Source organism: Canis lupus, chromosome 9 (genome assembly GCF_003254725.2).
Source record: "Canis lupus dingo isolate Sandy chromosome 9, ASM325472v2, whole genome shotgun sequence".
Taxonomy (NCBI): Eukaryota; Metazoa; Chordata; class Mammalia; order Carnivora; family Canidae; genus Canis; species Canis lupus.
In genome coordinates, this window is record NC_064251.1 from 56,368,365 (window position 1) to 56,390,628 (window position 22,264).

At 53.8% G+C, this 22,264-nt stretch overlaps 1 protein-coding gene and 1 pseudogene across 4 annotated transcripts; one reads left to right on the forward strand and one right to left on the reverse strand.

The window, feature by feature from the left end:
* The first annotated feature begins 969 nt into the window (after window positions 1-969).
* Window positions 970-1,743, forward strand: LOC112677090 (midkine-like; annotated as a pseudogene).
* An 8,486-nt stretch (window positions 1,744-10,229) lies between these two features.
* Window positions 10,230-20,523, reverse strand: CERCAM (cerebral endothelial cell adhesion molecule). 4 transcript variants are annotated; one of them, XM_025475319.3, is made up of 15 exons: window positions 20,310-20,521; window positions 19,918-20,063; window positions 19,217-19,310; window positions 18,810-18,920; window positions 18,540-18,657; window positions 17,850-17,984; window positions 17,542-17,746; window positions 15,586-15,705; window positions 15,199-15,275; window positions 14,988-15,094; window positions 13,967-14,099; window positions 12,104-12,231; window positions 11,717-11,920; window positions 11,030-11,282; window positions 10,230-10,766 (listed from the first exon to the last, which is right to left on the reverse strand). In XM_025475319.3, exons 1-14 carry the CDS (start codon window positions 20,504-20,506, stop codon window positions 11,030-11,032), a joined length of 2,028 nt encoding a protein of 675 aa, XP_025331104.1. In that variant the 5' UTR covers window positions 20,507-20,521; the 3' UTR covers window positions 10,230-10,766. The 4 variants fall into 4 exon arrangements, with proteins under 4 accessions (XP_025331104.1, XP_025331105.1, XP_048970368.1 ...); XM_025475320.3 differs by lacking the exon at window positions 19,217-19,310 and having other exon boundaries at window positions 19,918-20,001; XM_049114411.1 differs by lacking the exon at window positions 19,918-20,063 and having other exon boundaries at window positions 20,310-20,353.
* Between the last annotated feature and the right edge of the window lie 1,741 nt (window positions 20,524-22,264).

Sequence of the window (22,264 nt, forward strand, 5' to 3'; positions counted from 1 at the left end):
CTCCCTCTGCCCTTCCTACCACCACCCTACCTTGCCCACCTTGACTCACAATAAACAAACAAACAAACAAACAAAATCTCAAAACCTCAATGAGATGTCACATATGTCAGGACTTAGTTACCAAAAAGACAAGAAATAAGTGTTGGTGAGGGTGTGAGAAAAAAGGAAACTTCATACACTGTTCCTGGGAAAGTAAATTGGTGCAGCCACTATAGAAAACAGTGTAGAGGTTCCTTAAAAATTTAAAAATAGGGGCCCATGGTTGGCTCAATTGGTAAAGCATGCAGCTCTTAATCTCAGGGTTGTAATTTTAAGCCCTATATTGTGGGTAATTACTTAAAATCTTTTGGGACACTTGGGTGGCTCAGTGATTGAGCATCTACCTTTGGCTCAGGTCATGATCCTGGAATCCCGAGATCGAGTCCCACATCAGGCTCCCTGCGTGGAGCCTGCTTCTCTCCCTGCCTGTGTCTCTGCCTCTCTCTCTGTCTCTTGAATAAATAAAAATCTTAAAAAAAAAAAAAAAACACCCTAATCTCTATACCTAACATGGGGCTTGAACATACAACCCCAAGATCAAGATTTGCATGCTCTACTGACAGAGCCAGCCAGGCATCCCGATAATGTGTAAGAATTTTTGCAAAGCAATATGTTTATTGTCAGGAAAAAATTAACAGATTACAAACTTGCTGAAGATAATCATGAGGTATTGGCAGAAAAAAACAGGTTGAGGTTGTAAACTGTAAAGTGCAAGGCTTGTGCAAGTGTTTGGGAGGCTGGGGAGAAATCTATCTAGAAATTCATAGGGAAGGGGTACCTGGGGGGCTCAGTGGTTGAGCATCTCAGGTCGTGACCCCACATCAGGTTCCCAGCAGGGAGCCTGCTTTTCCTTCTGCTTATGTCTCTGCCTCTCTCTGTGCATCTCTCATGAATAAATGAATAAAATCTTTAAAAAAAGAAAGATTAGGGCCCGGCGCGGGAGGGAGCGCAGCACCGCGGGCAGCGAGCGAGATGCAGCTCCGAGGCTTCCTCCTCCTCGCCCTCCCCACCCTGCTGGCGCTCCCCGCCGCGGTGGCCAAAAAGAAAGACAAAGTGACAAAGGGCGGCCCCGGGGAGCGAGTGCGCGGAGTGGACCTGGGGGCCCTGCACCCCCAGCAGCAAGGACTGCGGCGTGGGTTTCCGCGAGGGTACCCGCGGGGCCCAGACCCAGCGCATCCGGTGCCGGGTGCCTTGCAACTGAAGAAGGAGTTCGGAGCGGACTGCAAGTACGAGTTTGAGAACTGGGGGGCGTGTGACAGGGGCTCGGGCACCAAAGCCCGCCAAGGCACCCTCAAGAAGGCGCGGTACAATGCCCAGTGCCAGGAGACCATCCGCGCGACCAAGCCCTGCACCCCCAAGACCAAAGCCAAGGCCAAAGCCAAGAAAGGGAAGGGAAAGGACTAGCAGCCAGGTCTGGATGCCCAGGAGCCCGGGGCCGGTGCCCTCCCTCCCGCAGGCCCAGGATCTAACTACCAGTGCCTTTTGTCTCCTCGTTAGCTTTATCAATCATACCCTGCTTCTTCCCTTTCATTCCTCCACCAGCACCCCCAAGTGTCCCCGACGGGGAGGGACAGGGGATTGTGGACAGCTTGAGCCTCCTGCCCCAGAGGGATGTGATTCCCGGTACCCCCTTTTGTTCTTCCCCACAAAGATGCCATTACTAAAAAATAAATAAACCGTTGTTTTTTGTTTTTCCCAATAAAAGCTCTTCCTTTAATATAAAAAAAAGAAGAAAGATTAGATAGATGATAGATAGATAGATAGATAGATAGATAGATAGATAGATAGATAAATTCTTAGAGAAGGAGTGCTGGGTGGCTCAGTCAGTTAAGTATCTGCCTTTGGCTCAGGTCACCATCTCAGAATCCTAGGATCAAGTCCCATGTCCATCAGGCTTCTTGCTCAGGAGGGAGTCTGCTTCTCCCTCCCCCTATACCTCTCCCTCCTGCTTGTGCGCTCTCTCTCAAATAAACAAGTAAAATCTTTTAAAAAATGAAATTCAAAGAGGATCCCTGGGTGTCTCAGTGGTTTCACGCCTGCCTTTGGCCCAGGGCCAATCCTGGAGTCCCGGGATCGAGTCCCGGGATCGAGTCCCGTGATCGAGTCCCGTGTCGGGCTCCAGGCGTGGAGCCTGCTTCTCCTTCTGCCTGTGTCTTTGTCTCTCTCTATGTCTATCATAAATAAATAAATAAAAAATAAATCTTTTTTAAAAAATGAAATTCATAGAGAAAAGAATGCAAGTTTCTGGTAGAGGGTGTTTCTTAGGTCCCTCTTGTATATTCTCTGTGGTACTTTTGAAAAAAATTCTAATTGTGAACTGTATTTTCAAAAGGGGATATGTGATGCATATCTGTTTGCTAAGGCTACTATAACAAAATACAACAAACTGAGTGACCTGAACAACAGCAATGTACTGTCTGACAATTTTGAGGCAAGACATCTGAGATCTGTGAGTAAGGCACAGCTCCCTCTAAAGGCACTAGGGAAGGATCTGTCCTGAGCCTCTCTGCTGGCTTCTGGTAGGTTCCTCGGTAGCAGAACTCCCATCCAGATGGGACATTCTCCCTGTGTGCATGTCTGGAGCCAACTTTCCCCTTTTTATAAGGACACCAGTTATACTGAATTAGAGGCCTACTCTACTCTGATATGACCTATCTTTACTACTTATATGTATAATGACCCTATTTCCAAATAAGGTCATATTCTGGGGGGCTAGGAGTTCGGACTTCAACATATGAACTTTTGGGGGACACAATTCAACCCATAACAGAGTGCTCATATTCAGTTTAAAGATGTAATAAAAAAATTAAAATAAAAAAAAATAAAGATGTAATAATAGGGGCACCTGGGTGGCTCAGTGGTTGAGTGTCTGTCTTTGGCTCAGGTCATGATCCTGGGGTCCTGGAATCAAGTCCCACTTCAGGCTCCCTGCATGGAGTCTGCTTCTCCCTCTGCCTGTGTCTTCACCTCTCTCTCTCTCTCTGTGTCCCTCACGAATAAATAAATAAATAATATTGTTTATTTTATTTTTATTTTATTTTAATTTTTTTAAGGTTTATTTATTTATGATAGACAGAGAGAGAGAGAGAGAGGCCAAGAGGAGGGAGAAGCAGGCTCCATGCAGGGAGCCCAACATGGGACTTGATCCCAGGACTCCAGGATTGCGCCCTGGGCTGAAGGCAGGCGCTAAACCACTGAGCCACCCAGGGATCCCTAAAATATTTTTTAAAAAGTGTAATAAAATAGAGATTAATGGAGCTATCACTCAGCCTAGGAAATAAGAAATAAGGGGACACCTGACTGGCTCAGTCCGTAGGGTGTGTGACTCTTGATCTCAGGGTTGTGAGTTTGAGCCCCGTGCTGGATATAGAGATTACTTCAAAATAAAATGAAAAAATAAAATCTTTTTAAAAAGAAGAGATTGGGGGCACCTGGGTGGCTCAGTGGTTGAGCATCAGCCTTCCACTCAGGGCGTGATCCCAAAGTCTGGGGATCAAGTCCCACATCAGGCTCCCCTCAGGGAGTCTGCTTCTCCCTCTGCCGATGTCTCTGCCTCTCTCTATGTCTCTCATGAGTAAATAAATAAAATCTTTAAAAAAAAAAAAAAGGAAAGATTAAAAAATTTTTTAGGGGCATCTAGCTGGCTCAGTCAGTAGAGCTTGTGACTCTTGATCTCAGGGTTGTGAGTTTTTTTTTTTTTTTTTTTTTTTTTAGGGTTGTGAGTTTGAGCTCCATGTTGAGTGTAGAGATTACTTCAAAATAAAATAGAATCTTAAAAAAAAAAAAAAGAAGATATTAAATTTTTTTCAGGGGTGCCCAGCTGGCTCAGTCAGTAGAGCATGTGACTGATTTTTGATATCAGGGTCATGAGTTCAAGGCCCACGTTGTGCGTGGAGCCTACTTAAACATTTTTTTTTCTTGGGCAGCCCAGGTGGCTCAGCGGTTTAGCGCCGCCTTCTGCCCAGGGCGTGATCCTGGAGTCCCAGGTTAGAGTCCCGCGTCGTGCTCCCTGCAAGGAGCCTGCATCTCCCTCTGCCTGTGTCTCTGCCTCTCTATCACTCTCTCTCTCTGTGTGTCATGAATAAATAAATAAAATCTAAAAAAAGAGTCGCTTTAAACAAATTTTTTTTCTTTTTTTTAAATTTTTTTTTTTTTTTTTTTTTTTTTTTTTTTTTTTTTTTTTTATGATAGTCACAGAGAGAGAGAGGCAGAGACATAGGCAGAGGGAGAAGCAGGCTCCATGCACCGGGAGCCCGACGTGGGATTCGATCCCGGGTCTCCAGGATCGTGCCCTGGGCCAAAGGCAGGCGCCAAACCGCTGCGCCACCCAGGGATCCCCCAAATTTTTTTTCTTAAAACCAGAATACACTATCTCAAAATGTTAACACTGACAATTTTATTTTCCTCGTTCTGTTTTCCCAAATTTCAGCAATGAGTGTGGGATTCTGCTGTTAGAAAGAAGCACAGGTAGAGGAGGAGCTAGCCAGCAGTTCCAGCTCTGAGCCCCAATCTTGTGAGCAGCTAACAGCAGAGTGATGCCCCTCAGTACCCCTGCCCCACCCCCTGGCTCAGGCTCCAGCCTCTCCATTTGCCCAAGGGCCTGATTATCTGTTTTTCCCATCCAGGAACACCTCCTCCAGGGCCCTGATGCAACTGCCCCAGCACTTCCCTGGGGAGAAGGAATCTGGGCTCCAGAGTGGGCCTGGCTTTTTCTTTCAAGTTGTGGATGGAACTGGTAAAGAAAATTTTTCCAGGCCTTAGCAAGGCTTGGCTCCTATTAGACCCTTTGTGCAGACCCTCCCTGGCTCTGGGCGTTTGAGACTGGACGGACTCTGCACTCACTGAGAGTCCTGGCTCTGCAGCTGCCCAAACCAGTGGTTCCCAACATGGGGTCCCCGCATCTACAACATCAGCACCACCAGGGAACTTGGTAGAGGTGCAAATCTTTAGACCTCACCCTGGACCTACTGAGCCAGAAACCCTGGGATGGGGCTCAGCAACCTGTGTTTTAGCAAGTTCTCCAGATGATTCAGACGTACTTGAAAGTTTGGGACCATCCAAACTTTAGTCCCCAGGCCATCAGGGAGGGGCCTTGGAGGGCAAATCTAGTCATGCCTAGTTTTGCAGAGGAGAAAACTGAAGGATTTTACTGCAAGGAGAAGCACTTGGCTCACGTGGCACAATTAAGTGATAGAGGTGAAACTGGAAGTTAGATTATCTGTTTCCAGGGCGACCCACTCCCTTCTGACTCAGGCAGACCTCCCAAGTCCACCCTTATCCACTCTGTCACTGTCTGGAGGGTCACTGTGATGCCAGCAACCATCAGCTCAGTGTTCCCTCTGTGCCAGGCAGCAAGCTCACCTGCAGGAGAGAGCTCAGTGAAGCCTAACAATGTCCAGTCAGCTTGGCATCAGTGCTGACCCCATTTTACAGAGCAGAAAACTGAGGCTAGAGAAGGCTCAGGACACTTGCCCAAGGTCATAGAAAGGACAGAGACAACTCAAACCAGCTTTCTCTGCCCGGGGTGGGGGGTGTCCATGCTGGGGCTAGCAGAAGCACCGGGGCTTGCAGAGACTGCCACCATCCAGGGAGGGCTCTCTTCCTTAGCATCTACAAGTCAGCTGAGAAACCAGAAGGGAGACAGAAATCCTCCTTGAATAGGCAAAACAGTTGGGAAACAGCCAATGCCCCAAAGCTACTGCCATTTACTCAGAGGAAAGCCCCTTGTCTCTTGGTTTGCAAACAAATGTACCAACTTTGGGGGGTGGGCAGAGCAAATTAGAAGCCGTCCACAAGAGGGAGGTGCCGGAGACACGGTTCCTGCCCACCGGCCCCCATCCTCACTCTCTTCCTTTCTCTGTTACCAGTGTGTCTCCCAAGCAGGGGAGGTGCCTCAGGCGAGGCTTCCCAACTGGGCACACAAAGAAACCCAGAGTATTTGCGCAGCATCTGATTAACCGGGAGAGTATTGGGAGATACTTGGAAGACTTGATGAAAACTTTCTAACACCTGCTTCCTAATACATTAGGATTAGAAACCATAGTGTAACATATTAGGGAAGGTATTAAAGTTCAGATTTGTATAAAACCTCCAAATAAAACATTATACCCATTATAAAGCAGACACAAGAGGCCACATACTACATGAGTCCAACTGTTGGACAGTTTGAAGCAACACAGCCATGAGGACAGAAAACGGATCTGTGGTTTCCAGGGGCTGGTGTGGGGGAATTCGTGGAATATGTTCCATATCGTCATTGTTGCAGTGGTGACAGGGCTGTTTACGTTTGTCAAAAATCATCAAAGTCCAGGCGCCTGGGTGGCTCAGAGGTTGAGCGGCTGCCTTAGGCTCAGGGCATGATCCTGGGTGGGGAATGGAGTCCTGCATAGGGCTCCCTGCAGGGAGCTTGCTTCTTTCTCCCTCTGCCTGTATCTCTGCCTCTCTCCCTCCCTCTCTCTCTCTCTCTCTGTGTGTGTGTCTCTCATGAATAAATAAATAAATCTTTAAAAAAGAATCATCAGGGATCCCTGGGTGGCGCAGCGGTTTAGCGCCTGCCTTTGGCTCAGGGCGCGATCCTGGAGACCCGGGATCGAATCCCACATCGGGCTCCTGGTGCATGGAGCCTGCTTCTCCCTTTGCCTATGTCTCTGCCTCTCTCTCTCTCTCTCTCTGTGTGTGTGTGTGACTATCATAAATAAATAAAAATTTTAAAAATAAAAATAAATAAATAAATAAATAAATAAATAAATAAATAAATAATCATCAAAGCCAGTTTCTCTGTGTGTTTAATTTAGCGGGAGTTTCCAGAGCTGGCAATTACTCTGAAATGACCTGGGGTGGTTTTGCTCAGAAAGTCAGGCCTCACCCACAACCTACTGAAGCAGAACCCAGTTGGGGAGAAGCAGGAGGGGGCAGTAATGTGTATTTTAATAAGCTTGCCAGGTGAGGGAGGGGGTTGTGCGGTGTGTGGTTTGGGGCCAGGGCTCTTGGGTCAGGACAAGATTCTCAGCCTCTGTCTTCAGCCCAGATCTGAACCCTGAATCCCAGGCTCATACATCCAACAACCTGACATCTGCACCTGGATCCTGCCCACCCGCCCCCAGCCAGCCCTCACCCCATAGTCTTCTCCATTCCTCCCGGGCCCCAAACTTCGACTTCATCCTCATTTCCTCTTTTTTGCTTGTCTGTTGTTTACTTTTTATTTCACAGCTTAACACTTGTGTCCATCTGGACTGGGAGGGGGATAAGGAAAATGTGGAACCCAAAGATCTATTGTGAGAGAATGAAGACCACAGGACATTCATTGCAGGCAGATGGGGAGATAAAGCACAAGCCAATTTATTAGCATGTCCGCGGACAGCACTGGACACTTTGCTGATCTTGCCATTCTTGGATCCAAAGCACTCCATGGCTTCTGTGTCCTCTTTCACTTTGCCCAAGACCATGGGCTCACCCTCCAGCCACTTGGGCTTGGCAGCACAGATGAAAAACTGGGTACCATTTGTGTTGGGCTCAGCATGGGCCATGGATGAGGTGCCAGGACCTGTGTGCTTCAGGATAAAATTCTCATCATCGAACTTCTCCCTGTAGATGCTGCCAGTGCCATCATGGTGTGTGACGTCACTGCCCTGGCACAGAAATCCCCGAATCCTTCTGGGGAGCAGGAGCCAAATCCTTCTGCCCCCAGTTCTCAGAGCATGCAAGTTTTCTGCTGTCTCGGAAAATTTGTATACAAACAGCTGGAAGGAGGTGTAGCCCAACAGCTCAAGAACGTGGTGGGGTTGGGGCATCTGGTGGCTCAGTCAGTTAAGTGTCTGCCTTCGGCTCAGGTCATGATCTCAGAGTCCTGGGGTAGAGCCCTGCGTTGGGCTCCCTGCTCAGCAGGGAGTCTGCTTCTCCCTCTCCCTTTGCCCCTCTCCCTACTCATGCACGTGCTCTCTCTCAAATAAATACAACCTAAAAAATAAAATACAGTGGGGTTGACCATGGCTAGGCAGCACAAGAAAGCTCTGGCTGGTGGTGTCAGCATCTGCAAAACCTCCTATCCTGCTCTAGAAATTTTGCTGGCTCTCCTTCTCACTGCCTCACTGCTAGTGAACACCCTGGTAGGAGGCATCACTGTGTCACACCTGGATTATTACAATGGGCTCTAACTTGTCTCCTTGTTTCTCCACTGGACCAACCTGCAGTTTAGTCTCAGTACAGTAGCCAGGCTCATCATGTTAAAGTAAGTTCGACCATGTCATTTCTTGGCCTCAAACCCTTTAGGGGCTCCCTGTTGCTGAGTAAAAGCCAGAATGACCTCTAAGGTCCTCCTTGCTCTGGCCCCAACCATGGCTCCATCACCTCCAGGCCCTCCAGGCCTTGCTCACTCTGCTCCAGTCACACTGGCCTCCTTGCCGTCTTTTGAACCTGCCAGTCCTGCTCCTGCCTGAGGACTTTTGCTTTTCTGTTCCCTTGGTCTGGAATGGGCTTCCTTCAGATATCCCCACAGCTTGTCCCCTCACCTCTGAATCTTTGTTCAGATGTTAACTTCTCAGACCATACTTGATGATGTCTCCTCCCCTGTTTTACTCTACAGCACCTGCCACACTAATATTTACTCATTGGGGCAGCCCCGGGTGGCTCAGTAGTTTAGTGCCATCTTCAGCCCAGGTTGTGATCCTGGAGACCTGGGATCGAGTCCCTGTATGGAGCCTGCTTCTCCCTCTGTGTTTCTGCCTCTCTCTCTCTATCTCTCTCTGTGTGTGTGTGTGTGTCTCATGAATAAATAAATACAATCTTTAAAAAAATATTTACTCATATATTTATGTCTATTTCCTTCCTACAATGTCAACCACACCAGGTCAGGGATCTTTGGGGGCACTTTCATTCAGTACTGTATCCCTGATGCCTAAACCTGGCCCATAGGAACAGGGCTCAATAAATGACTGTTTCAATGAACGAAGGTGACACCTGAAGTTTGGAGAGAAGGGACTTGCTCAAGGTCATAGCCATCTGGAATTAAATGGCTTTCACTCTCTGAATTAACACAGCACCTCCCCCACCCCCATCTCCCCCCGCCCCCCAAAAGTTTTGACCCTTCTCACAGCCATGACATGTCCCGGGACCAAAGCCAGGACAACTGGACCTCATCCCCAGGACAGAACCAAGGGCTAGCCCAGCCTCTGGAGGTGCCTGTCCAACTCGGCCTGGGCTTATATAACCAAGTCAAGGGGCTGACATGGCAGAGTGGGCTCCTCTGAGGAAGGAAACCTAGACATGCCAGGGCCACAGTCTTGTGCTGGTGGAAGCCAAGGCAGCCACAGCCAAGGCGAGGAGCCAGCTCCCTACCCCTCCAGCTGCCTGAGTGCAAGCACTGGAGACAATTGCTGGGCTCAGAAGCCTGACCCTATGGACGGGTGATGGAGAGGAAGGCCAGCAGTTCCCAAGCAGGAGAGCAGAAGATGGTGCAGCTGCTGTAGGTAGTGCAGCAGCACTGGGGGCAGATTCCAAAGGCCCCAGGCTCCCTTCCGCTCCCTTCTGCCTCGCGGGCCCCACACCAGGCAGAGGGTGCCCTGGCCCCCACGAAGACCATGTTCTGCTTTCTTTCGCCCTCTGGTGGCTACATGGGTTAGGGCCAGAGGGGAGTCTTGGATCTATAATACCCGCCCCCCGCCCCTGGGATGGAGCAGAGCCAGAGGGACGGAGGAGAGAAGAAGGCAGAGGGAGAAGGGAGCAGAGACCTCAACACAGCCTGGAAGGGGAGAGAAAACTGAGGCGCACGGGGCTGGGGCCCTCACCTAGAGCTCATCCCAGGGCTAGGGGTGGAGGCCGTGCTGCGCGCAAGCGAAGATTCAAAGGGGAGGGGGCTTGGCAGCCCTGAGTCTGGGCTCACCCTGCCAGGCAAGGTGAGGCTGGTGATGCCTAGGACAGTCCCAAAGGGTGAGCATTCACTGTGGGCTGGGCTCTGGGCCAGACTATACTATACCCATCCGGCCCATGACATGCTTCTCTCCCACGTCCACATCACCACCAAGCCGACTAAGACCCAGGGAGGGATGGGATCCACCCAAAGTCACCTAGCAAGGAGGTGGTGATGCCAGGCTGCCCGCCCCTCTCTGTCTTGCCAACTGGTCATCTGTAGATCAGGAGCCCTTCCCTCCCAGACCTTGTGACACACACAGAGGCTCATCCAGGAGTTAAAAATATAAAGTGCAAATACCAGCTGGCTTTTATTGAGGGCCTATTATGTGCTGGGCATTAGGTCTGCAAGGGTCCTCCTCCCCCCTCCCTGCACATCCCACTGGCCAGGGGAGAGGATGGGTCCCAGCAGGTGAGACCCAGGTGTTGACTGGGGAGGGGCTGAGGTGGAGGTAGAAGGTGATGGAGAGGCCCCAGCAGTTGGGTCCATGGGGAGGACAGGGATCCAGGTGTCTATCCAGCTTGAAACTGAAGGCTGGGGAGCCCCCCCTTCCCTTGACCCCAGGCCCTGAGTTAGGCTGGGCAGGGTGAGAGGGCCTGAGAGCCCTGCCCTTTCTCTACATGACCTTCAGGGAGGGGAGCCATCTCTGAGTGGTTTCTCCCGATGTGAGACGGGGCCAGAGGGCAGAGTAGCTGTGCCTAAGGTGACAGTTGGGTCTCTATGGGGCCTGTGGCTCCTGGCGGCGGTTCTTAGCACCATCTCCAACTCTGCTCCCTGGCCAGCTGCAGCCTGCTCCTGGACACTTCTCTGGAGTCACCTGGACCTGGTGGGACAGAAGAGGCAAGAGGACAGGAATAGAAAGAACTAGAGTCGGATATCCAGAAGCAGAGAGAGAAAAAGACACAGAGAAGGTCAGAGACAGAGATAGAGAGAGAGCTTGAGGTAGAGACAATGCAGGGAGCCAGAGACAGGCAGAGCAGAGCCAGAGGGGGGAGGAGAGAAGGCAGGGGGAGAAGGAAACACAGAGACCCCGACACAGCCTGGAAGGGGAGAGAAAACCAAGGCACATGGGGCTTGCACCCTCACCTAGAGCTCATCCCGGGGATGAGGGTGGAGGCTGTGCCCACTGCTGCCAGCCAGGTCCAGGCGGGGGCCACGCAGGGTCTTGTGAGAGCCACTCCAGCTGATGATGCGGCCGCTGTCATCGTCCCAGGGCGAGGATGTTTCCGTGTCGCTGAGCCACTCAGCGTCCCCTGCGTAGTGGGTGGGCGCCGCGAGCAAGGGCCGTGCGGAGAAGGCACGCAGGTCCCGAGGCCAGAAGTGTGCCTTGTACTGCTCACTGTGAGGCAGAAAGAAGGCTCAGGAGGGCTGAGGTGGGTCTCCTCCAGCCACACTGCACGCCTGCCTGGAGCTGGGCATCTCACCTGCCTGCAGCACCTCCCTGCCTTCCCCCTCAAGACCTCACAGCAAATGCAAGGAGCAGAGTCTCTACTCCTCTCATTTAACAGATGGAGAAACTGAGGCTCAGAACATGGAAGTGGCTTAAGAACCACACGGGCATAAAAAAACAAAAAAACAAAAAAAAAAAACACACGGGCAGCACAGAATGGACACCTAGGTTGGTCTAACTCCGGGGCCAGGAGGGCTATGCCTCCATGACCTTGAGGAAGTGACTCAGCCTCCATCTCCCCAGCTGCTCAGCAAGGGGACTTAATGCTTGAGACTGGGCTCCTGGGATGAGCTGACCCTGCCCGGCCCCCATCTGACACTCACTTAGGGTGCTGGTCAAACATGATGGGCAGGAACTCGTCCACAGGCAGCATTCGGTGCAGCGGCTGGGAGGCCAGCAACTTGCGAGCACCCGCCAGGCTCAAGACGTATGCCAGGGTCCAGTAGGAGTACCCAGCCACCACCAGGTGTGGCAGCCCCTCCACAGCTGCCTCCTCTTCAGGGTTCACCTGTTTGCGACCGAGGTAGCTACAGTGACACCAAGGGAAAACCAGAGTCACTGCAGGTCCCAGGGTGTCAGAGGACCCCTTCCCCAATCACATCCCACAGGCCAGGCTCAGGGGAAGGACTGGGCAGGGCCCCAGCAGGAGGCAGAGCCCCAGAGGCCTCCCCTCTCTTCCCTCCAACCCCCCAGAGCCGCAGGCTGCCTACATTAGGTCCCATGGCAGTTTCTCTGCCTCCACTTCTTCCATCAGCCGCTCCAGTCGCCCCCTGAAGTTGCTCTCAAAGCGCACGTCATCCTCAAACACCAAGATGCGGGCCAGGCGCCTGGCAACCACCTGTGGTACGGGGATGGGGGTGTGTGTGGGGGGACACAACACAGGGGGATGGCTCTTTATTTTATTTTTTTTAAGATTTTATTTATTTATTCATGAGAGACACAGAGAGAGAGAGGCAGAGACACAGGCAGAGAGAGAAGCAGGCTCCATGCAGGGAGTCCGATGTGGGACTCAATCCCTGGACTCTGGGACACTTAAGTAGAGCTTCTGGGCAGAGTAAAACAGTGGGGGCAAAGGCCCTGGAGCAGACAGGAGCTGTGTGTTCTGGGGTGGGAAGAAGAGGCCTGGGGCTTGGCCCAGAAGCCTCAGCTCAGGGTTGGGGGGTTGTGAGTGCCTGTGAGAGGTCACTGCCTGGACCCTGCTGGAGGGATCAGGGGACTGGCCCTCCAAGGGGCGGGCGCCCCTCCAGGAGGCAGCACCCAGACCCACTCCTTGTTTTATGTTCTACTGTAGCTAAAATATATGCACGTGAGCTTATATTGCTGTTAATCTTCTACTGTCTTTGAACAGATAGAAGGATGCCTTTCATTTCAGTTTACTGAGCTGATTTCTTTTTTTTTTTTTTTAAGATTTTATGAATTTATGCATGAGAGACACAGAAAGAGAGAGAGGCAGAGACATAGGCAGAGGGAGAAGCAGGCTCCATGCAGGGAGTCCGATGTGGGACTCGATTCCAGGACCCCATGATCATGCCCTGAGCACTTAAGTGTCCCTGATGGTGAGGCCCAGCCTAACCCCACCCCAGGCCAGGAATCCAGGCTAATCCACACTCTAGGATAGTCTGAACATTTCTCCTCTATGGGCAAGCTTGGTTCTTCCCTGGTTTTTGTGACCTGCTCTGGTCCCTGAGCCCCAAAAGAGCCAGAGAGGCCTTTTTATTATTCACCTCTAGTCTCAGAGCAGAAGATCTCCTAGAGTACAGGATGAGCTCTGTAGAGACTACAAAATGAATATGGTATAGGGTTGAACACACAGGAAGTTTAAAGCTGCTGGCGCTGGTGGTGCAGCGGTTTGGCACCACCTGCAGCCTGGGGTATGATCCTGGAGACCCGGGATCAAGTCCCCCATATCGGGCTCCCTGCATGGAGCCTGCTTCTCCCTCTGTCTGTGTCTCTGCCTCTCTCTCTCTGTGTCTATGAATAAATAAATAAATAAATAAATAAATAATCTTTTTTTAAAAAAAAAGAAAAGCTCACATTAAAAAAAAAATAAAGCTGCTGGCTGGGATGCTCGGGTGGCTCAGATAATTAAGCGTCTGCCTTCGGCTTGGGTCTCAATCCCAGAGTCCTGGGATCGAGCCCCACATCGGGCTCCCTGTTTAGTGGGGAGTCTCCTCCCTCCCTCTGCTCCTCCCCCTACTCATGCTCTCTCACTCACTCTCTCACAGAAGTAAACACAATCTTTAATATATATAGAACCTGGGTGGCTCAGTGGTTGAGCATCTATCTGCCTTTGGCTCAGGTCGTGATCCCGGGGTTCTGGGATAGAGTCCCACATTGGGCTCCCCACAAGGAGCCTGCTTCTCCCTCTGCCTATATCTTTGCTTCTCCCTGTGTCTCTCATGAATAAATAAAATCTTTTTTAAAAATTTTAAAAAGCTGCTGGCTAGGTCTTCATTAATATATTCATTTACCCATTGGCTCCCTTGGGCACTGAGCACAGAGCAGTGAATGGGGTGGCCTCTGCTCTCCCTCTGGTAGGGGGGTTCTGGGGGCCAAAGGGGCGAGGTCCTCACCTCTTCCCAGATGGAGTAGTGGCTGAGGAAGCAGCCCACCTCGCCCTTGGTCAGTGTGCGGCCCGAGTAGGGGTCCTGGTAGCCAGGGAGGAGGTCTACACCGAGGCTCCTCATGAGGCTGCTGTTGAGTGTCCTGAAGGAAACAGGTATCATGGGGCTAGGGGTGACTGCCAGCGACCCACCCAGGGGCTCCAGGCCTATGCCTGTTGGGGGCAGTCACACTGGAGTATTGTTGGAAGGTGTGAGCTTTGTTACGGTTTCATGCGGCCTGAAGACACTGGGGACAACTGGGGGAACCAGAGCCACCGGAGGCAGGGGTGTACGCCCAGGGAGAGAATAGGAGCATGGGGACATGGGCAGCCGTCTGAGGGGCATGCTCCCCAGAAAGAATGTGGGGGACATGGCACATGCTTCCAAGAAAAGGATGGACATCCTGCCGTCAACAGGGCTGAGGTCACAAGCGGCCAATAGCCATGGGCAAGTGTAGCCCTGTGACTTCTGGCTCCCCAGGTTTACCTGACTGCCACCCTCACCCATCCGGGACCTAAGTCCAAGACAGAGAAGAGTAAGCCCAATAATAGTAAAGAAATAAAGACACCTAACCTCTGGAATGCTTACTATGTGTCAGGCCCTGGCTAAATCCTCATGGAGCCCTTCTAAGTCCTAAGAGGAAGGCACAAGTATCTGCCACTCGCACAGCAGGGCTGGGAGGTGGCAGTGACTCATCAGAGGTCACCCAGCTGGTAAGTGGCAGAGCTGGAATGCAAGCCTCAGGGCTTCAGATGCCAGTGGCCTTAACCACTGTGCTCTCCTCCCTCTGGTAGGCCAATGAGGGGCCATCCTGTCCTGTTTCAATCTGCCCTGGGACTCTCTAAGACAGAATTACCCAGGCCCTGTTTGAGCACCTCCTGGGAGCACCAAACTCACTCAACTCACTTGTCTGCTTTCCCCATTCCTAGGGGGCTCCAGTGGACCATGCTGCTCCCCCAGCTGCCCAGGGCCCCGCCCCAGGGAGCCTCACCGGCCATCCACAGCATCCACCACCCGCCCAGACACCTCCATCTCCCAGAGTGAGCTTAGCATGCGCTCACGGCGGTCGGGCCGGCGGGCCAGGCTGATGACGAACACCTGGGGGAGGAGGCAGGGAAAGTAGGTGCAGGAGGAGTGGGCATCTTAGGAGGGGAGAGCCCACCTACCTCCTGACCCCAAACATGTGAGCTGAGGGAACCTACCTCATCAAACCCCATCTTGCTGGGTCTCTTTGGGGGCCGGGACACATGAGCTGAGGCCCACATTGGGGGCCCATCCACTGCAGAGGGAAGTGCCCACCAGTCAGGAATCCCTACTGGCTCTCGTCAGCAGTGACCCTAGAGTCCTAGCATCCCCCTCCAACACCCAGAAGGAAGGGGCCCTCAGAGATCACAGAATCCACCTGCCTCTATCGCAGAGATGGGGACACTGAGGCTCAGTGGGGGGAAAGGACTTGCCCAGAGTCAGGAAATCAGTTAGAGGTGAGGCTGGGACCCCAAGCCCACTGCCTAGTCAGGTCCGGGGCCTGGGAGAAGGGGCGCAGGGGGCAGCTGGGAACAGTGGCAGCAGGCTAGCACCCTGGCCCTCACCTAGCGCTTCCAAGATCAGGTGGATGAAGTTGACCTTCTCGTCCTCCAGCCCCTGGTGGGGTTTCACAGGCACATTCATGTACCCGTAACGGTGCTCATTGCACACATGGATCGTAACCCCTGTGGAGAGAGGCCCAGGGAGTGCTGGAGTAAGGGGCAGGGCTCTTGGAACCCAAGGCAGGTGTCCTCTCTGGGACTCAGCGTTCCGGCTATGGGGTTGGACAGAGAATGGGCTCGATTCAAACAATATCTAAGGGGCCTTTCTGCCGAGATGGTTTATTCATTCAACAGATGTGCCTAGAGCAACAACTGGGTGCTGGAGAAGGGTGGTGAGTAAGACAGAGCCCCGTCCCTGGAGGATCACGGGAAGGGAGGAGCAAGCAAACTCCCACCTGCCATTCCTGCCCCCCCTCCTGTCTGAACTCAGCACCATCACCCACTGTGAGCAACTCCACACCCTCTCCCACCTCTCTGTGCTGCCCTCCACCCACCAGCCAGAGTGGCCTTTTCTATTTCTTCAATATTTGTCCACTTTATTGTCATTAGTTCTCTCCCCTTTATCTCCTATAGACTGTGAACTCTCGAGCAATAGGCATGCAGTATCTACTTAAAAGTCAAGCCCATGCCCAGCATGGAGCACAGGGCCTGATCCAGAGCAGGGCCTCAGTAGCTGGGTGCTTGGAAGCCTGAAAGATGGAGTCGAAACTCCACTGATAAAATTCCTTCAAATTGCTGGCCAGGTTCCAGAGGCTGACACCCGAAGAAGTGGTAGCAATGAAAAAAACAAAAAAAAACAAAAAAAAAAAAAACAAGGGAACACTTCTCATGGACTCTCCATGCGTTTGTTTCCCATTCACTCACCTTTTGCACTTGATACGATTTTTTTTTTTTTGTCTTGCACATCTGCGGCAGACTTCACCAATACCTCTTGCACAAAAAAGCTAATTACAACACTTTCCCCTCTGGCCACTGTAGGCACGCTGCTTGCTCAGGTGCGACACTTCTGAAATACATCGTTACTTCTCATTCTCCCTGAATTAGCCTGTTCAGTCCTCCCAAGATCCTCTTCCCAACACTGGGGGTCTCTATCTCACTCTTATCTCTATTCCTCAGGACTTAGATTTAGCCAGTCCCGCCCAGCCCAACCCAAACACTTTCTAGTAATTTTCTTTCTTTCTTTTTTTTTTTTTTTTAAGTAATTTTCATCTTAAAAATAACACCAACACCAGAGTGTTCTTTTCAGTGTGCAAAGCCAATTGCTCTGATGGCTGGCCCAATGTTCTCAGGCTAAAGACCAGAAGCTTGCTGGCCAGCTCCACATAGGCTGGCTCCTGCCTACCTTTCCTGCTTCAGTCTGTGCCACACCTCGCTTCCCTCACTTACTGTGTCCCTATCACTTGCCTTCTTATGTTCCGAGACCACAGGGCCTTTGTACCTGCTGGTCCTGTTGCCTAAAATGCTCTTTCTTGCTCTTGTTAGTGCTTTCCCATACTTCAGGTCTCAGCCTCAAAGTTCACACCATCCAAGAAGCCTTCCCTGACAGATCTACTCTGGTCTAAGCTCCCTTAGCATCTGGAATGAAGAAGCATTTCTTCCTATCATGGTTGTGATTGGACACTGATTTGTGTGATCCTTGTACTGACTGGACTGGAAGTTCCAGGAAGGCAGAAACCACCTGAGTTTACTCACCACTGTCTTCTCAGTGCCTGGCACACGGTAGATGTTCCATAAATATTTGCCAAATACATTAAGGAATACATTAAAGTGCCATGACGGAGAGCCAGAAGAAGGGCATTTAGCTTTCCGGGGTAGTAGGCTCAAGAAAAGCTATGACCCAGACAAGCAAGAGTTTCACAGGATGGACTGGAAACTGAGGAAGGGTATGCAAAGCAGAGGGAACAGCATGTGCAAAGACCTAGAAACCCTCAGGAATGCTCATGGAGAGCTTGTCCTCACCAACAGCCTGGCAGGCATAAGCGAAGACGATGATATCATCGAAGGGCCAGCTGTAGTTGGGATGCGGGGGGTAGAAGGCGAGCTGGGCTGCCCCCTCAGTCCGCAGGGATACCAAGAAGGTGGAATGGACCATGGGGACTTGGAAGCAGCCCCGGCGCTGGCGATTCTTGGTGGGGAAGTAGTCGGCGGTGCGGCGGTAGTAACCCTGGGGAAAGGGGTTGCTCTGAACTATGATGGCGCCCCTCTGTCCCCAGAACACTGCTCCCCTGCGATAACCCGCACCCCAAGGTTTCCATCCTCAGCCTTACCTGGGGGGTTATCCCACACCAGAAATTGGAGTAGTAAGTCTGAGAGTCCAGCATTGGGGCCACCACAGGCAGCCCCTGGTCTATCAGAAGCCTCAGTGTCTGGTTGTTGGTCAGAATGTTGTCTGTATCTGCAAACTTTTGGGAAGGGGTTGTCACAGATGCCAGCCTTGTCTGGGCTGTACCCCCAAGAAGTCACTGAGTGGGATCCCTCTAGATGGTCAGAGATCCCACATGTATCCTGGGATCCAATGGGGTTCTGTTAGAAAGTTCTAACCCATAAACCAGTAGGTCTGTTTCTGGACCAAGGATCTAGTCTGGAGCACTGGCCCTGCGATCAGGACCAGAGAGTAGACTCGAGTTGCTGATCTAAGAGCTTGATTCTAGATCTGACTTAGGGAGTAAAGCCAAAGACCTACTCTGAGTTCTAGTCTGGGGAACCAAGCTCAGTTTATACTCTGGGCTCTAGCCCAGGAACTTAGGCTCAGTATTCAACCTGCAATCTGTCTCAGGGATCCAGGCTTCATAGCTAATCTGAGCTCAAGCATAGGGATCTAAGCTCAATATCAGTCTGGATTCTGACCCAGTTTGCTAGCTGAAGAGTCCAGCCTACAGGCAGTTAAGTCACACTGAGATTTCTGTCAGGGACAGATACCACCTATGAGAAACCTCATCCTAGCCAGGCTTTCTTACCAGGATATAATCAGCCCCCCAGTCCCTGGCAAAGGTCAGGGCTTCCTGTTTCAACTCCATCAGAAACTGGTGCCTTTCTTTGGTCCAATGCTTGGGACCCTCTTCATCTGGGTAGGACCTGAGAGGGTAAAGAGATGAGAAGTTCCCAGGGGGCAGGTGCATGTGGTCCCCCTCTCTGCAGGGCAGCGGACAGAGCCCTGGGCTGGAGGTGGTGGTTCAGGGCTGCAGCTGTTGCCCACTTTCCCAAGAACCTTTCCCCTCAATCTCCACCTGGGCTCCCCCTCGGGCCTCCAGACCACAGTTGCATAGTCATCACCCACAGCAGCTAGCCACTCCTGCAGCATCTCCGTGGTGTTGTCTGTGTTGTGGTCTGTGGCACACCTGGGGACATGGGAGGAAGAAGGGTGAGGGGGAGGTGCACAGCCACAAAAGGGCCAAACCCCAAGGTGGCCTTGACCCCTGGAGCACCAACCCCTGTGAGGCTGGACATTTGGGTGCTGCAGGGGAGGGAGGTGTGCTACAGAGTTAGGCAAGCACCGGGGGCCCAGTCACAAGTCCCGTCCATCTCTAGGCTTCACTTTCTCCCTCCGTAAGTATAAGGTGGGCTGAGACAGCAGAACATGAATGCACGTGAAAGACAAAGTCCCTCAGCTTTGAGGAACACACCAGCCACGCACCCTGGACACCTTCCTTCCTTGCCAGGACACCACAGGTCAGTCCCTTCCCCTCTCCGAGTCAGGACTGGACCGAAGAGATGCTGTTTGCCTCTGCCTGAAAGTTGTAATAAGGACCAAACCCTACTCGAAACATCCCTGAGAAGTGCTGATGGGCCTGAGCTCTGCTGCCACAGAGCAGACCCGCTCCTCTGCAGAAGGGGCTCCCAAGACAGAGGGCGGGTGCAGAGGGCTTAGCCAAGATCCCAAGTTCTAGGTGATACTGCCCCTTTAAGCCAATTCCCCAGAAGTGAAGACTAACTACGTGTCAAGTCTTGTAGGGGTGGGAACTAACTAACTCCCAAACTGTGGTAATTGTGGGCAGCCTCCCCAGGCCACGGCTCAGGCCAGGGCTCAGGCCACGGCTCAGGCCACGGCTCCACCCCCCGCCCAACTTTGGTGTGTTGTGGGGGTTAGTTTGTCAATCCTCTCAATTTATCCCCAGCCTCAGCCTGGGACTCCTCCCTGTTCTGGCTCCCACAGACCAGGGCCTCTGATCCCAGCGTACCCTGTGGGGACACCCAGCAGGGAGGCTCTAGGGGAGGGGCTCTGCCCTTGGCTGGCAGGACCCTGACCTTCCACAGGGAGGCTGGAAACAGCCCAGAGAAGGAAGAGCAGGTCTGACCCCCTCTGCAGAGAAGCATGGAGCCAGACAGCACACTCACCTGCTCCCCGGAACCCCCAGTTCTGCTGATCTCTGCCACGTGGGGACCCAGGGCACGCCAGCTGCTCGGCCTGCTGCCCTCCAGCTAGGTCAAGGCAACCAGAGGGCCCAGGGGGAGGGAGGGGGTCTTCGGCTTGGGCTCTGAGGCTAGGGCAAGAGGACCCGACTTAAAGCCAGAGGAGGTCCCCAGAGAAGGAGTAAGAGCCGGGGTGAGTGTTCCGGCGTCAACCTAAGGCCTCGGAGGTCACCCTGCAGGCCCTACAGGGCCTGTCTGCCGGGGGAGGGGCCCGTCTGGGTGGTGTCTGGACTGAGCGGATGGGGCCATCGGGGGTGGCGTTCTCCGTGGGGCCGGGGGTACACGCCCAGGGGGTGCCAGTGCGCGGTGTCTCTCACCAGAGGGCCAGCCTGGCCCGGGGGTAGTCCAGCCGCTCCAGCGCGCCCAGGTAGTGGGGCAGCGAGTGCTCGGCATTCCGGGCCAGGATGGTAAGGACCACGGCGGGCAGCGGCGGCTCCACGGCGCCCGCAGCCGGGAGCCACGGCCCCAGCAGGAGCAGCAGCCGGAGCAGCCGCGCGGCGGGGGCGACAGGCATGGCGGGCGCTCGGGCGGCGGCCGCGGCTGCCCCCGGGGCTCGGGCCCGGCGGAGGGGAGTGGGTGGCGCGGCCCGGCCGGGGCGGGGCCTGGGGCCGGGGCGGGGCGGGGGCGGGGCCGGGGCGGCGGGCGTCGGCAGGGGCAGCGCACCCCGGAGGCCGAGGACCCTCCCCTCCTGTCCCCCCTCCCACCCGCTCCGCGCGGCAGAGGGCGGCAGGGCCCGGGGCCCCGAGACCCTCCCGACGCGTGACCCCGGGGCAGTCCCCTCCCGGCTGGGCGCGGGCGGTGGGGAGGGGGGACCGGAGGGTCAGTCGGGGGGACGGCATCCGAGCCGCGGCGGCGGCTGAGAACGCTCCACTCTGAAGCCCGGTGCATTCATCCCCCGGAATCCGGCTCCGCGGAGCGTCCGGTGCCCTCGAGTCCGGATCGCCCGGCCAGCATCCGACCCTCGGGCGGGACCGACCCGCCGCAGCCCTGCGGGGCTCCCGGCCCCCGCCCCGCCCCGCCCCGGGGCGCCCTCTGGCGGACCCACGCGAAACTTCGCAGACCTGCGCGGCGACGCCCGGCCGGGGGGCGGGGCGGGAGTCCCGGGGTCCCCCCGACCTGAGTGCTGCATCCCGCGGCGCCTCGAGCTGGGCGTCCTCCGCGCGTCGACGTCGTCGCCTCTGCCGCCAGCGCCCGCGCGGCTCCGGCCCTTTAAGAGAGCAAATCCAACCTTGAGGCTGAGTGCAGACCCGGGGGCGGGGGGGGCAGCAAGAGCCAGCCCGGTCCAAAGCCGGAGGTATGGCCTCCCAGGCGGCAGAATCGGGGTCCTGAGGCCCCTGCTGAAATGTGAACGGCAGGAAAGGGAAGGGCCTACAGGCGGGCTCCAGCTCCGGATCTGCTGTGATCACAGGCCACTTTCCCTGAGCCTCTGATCCTCATCTGGATGGGTTTGCAGGGATGCCTTGAGAGAGTGAATACCTTGAAGCTTCTCTCTGCATGGAGCCTGATCCCGGGAAGAGTTGCCGGGGCTGGAAGATAGGAAAGCAGAGGAAGCCAGGCTCCCCTTCCATTCACCCACCCACCGGGAGGCCTACTTTCCTATGGCAGCTTGGGATCTCCCTTCAGGCTCTTCCCAGGGTCAGAGAAGAAGACGGCTGAGCCTGTGCCCACTATCTCTGCTGGGAGGGGAGGGGTGGGGAACCAGCAAGGAATGGACTTGCCTGGTGACGCCACAGCCTGTAGCGGCATCAAACCCAGGAATCCTGGTCTTCAGCGTGGCTCCCAAGCTTCCACTGGGCCCCAGTCAAAGCTTCTAGGTGGCTAGTGGCCCTGCAATGAAAGGCCTGAGGCCCCATAGAAGAGTCCCTTCCCTGGCATGGTAGCCTCTGCCCAGAAGGCTCTCGCAGCCCCAGAATGGGGATTCCCTTTCTAAAGTGAAGCAGTGTGCCCCACCTTACCAATCCCAGAGTCATCCCAGCACCTCTGCCCATCCTATTGGTGCTTCCAAATTTTTCTCTGGCCTCAAGTCCTCTTCCTCCTCCTTCTCCTTCCTTGAATGCCTCCCGCTGTCCCCTTCCTCCTTCCCCATGCCATCCAGGGATCGATCCATCCTGTCACTGCCTCCCTTGCCTGCAGGTTCTCCCATCATCCCTGCCTGGGAAAACCCTATAACTATCTTGGCTTTTAGCACGGTGGGGCTACTGCAGACTCAGAACTTCCACTCTCAGCTGGACTCTCACCAGGCCCCACGGTCCAGTTTTCCTATGCCCTGCCC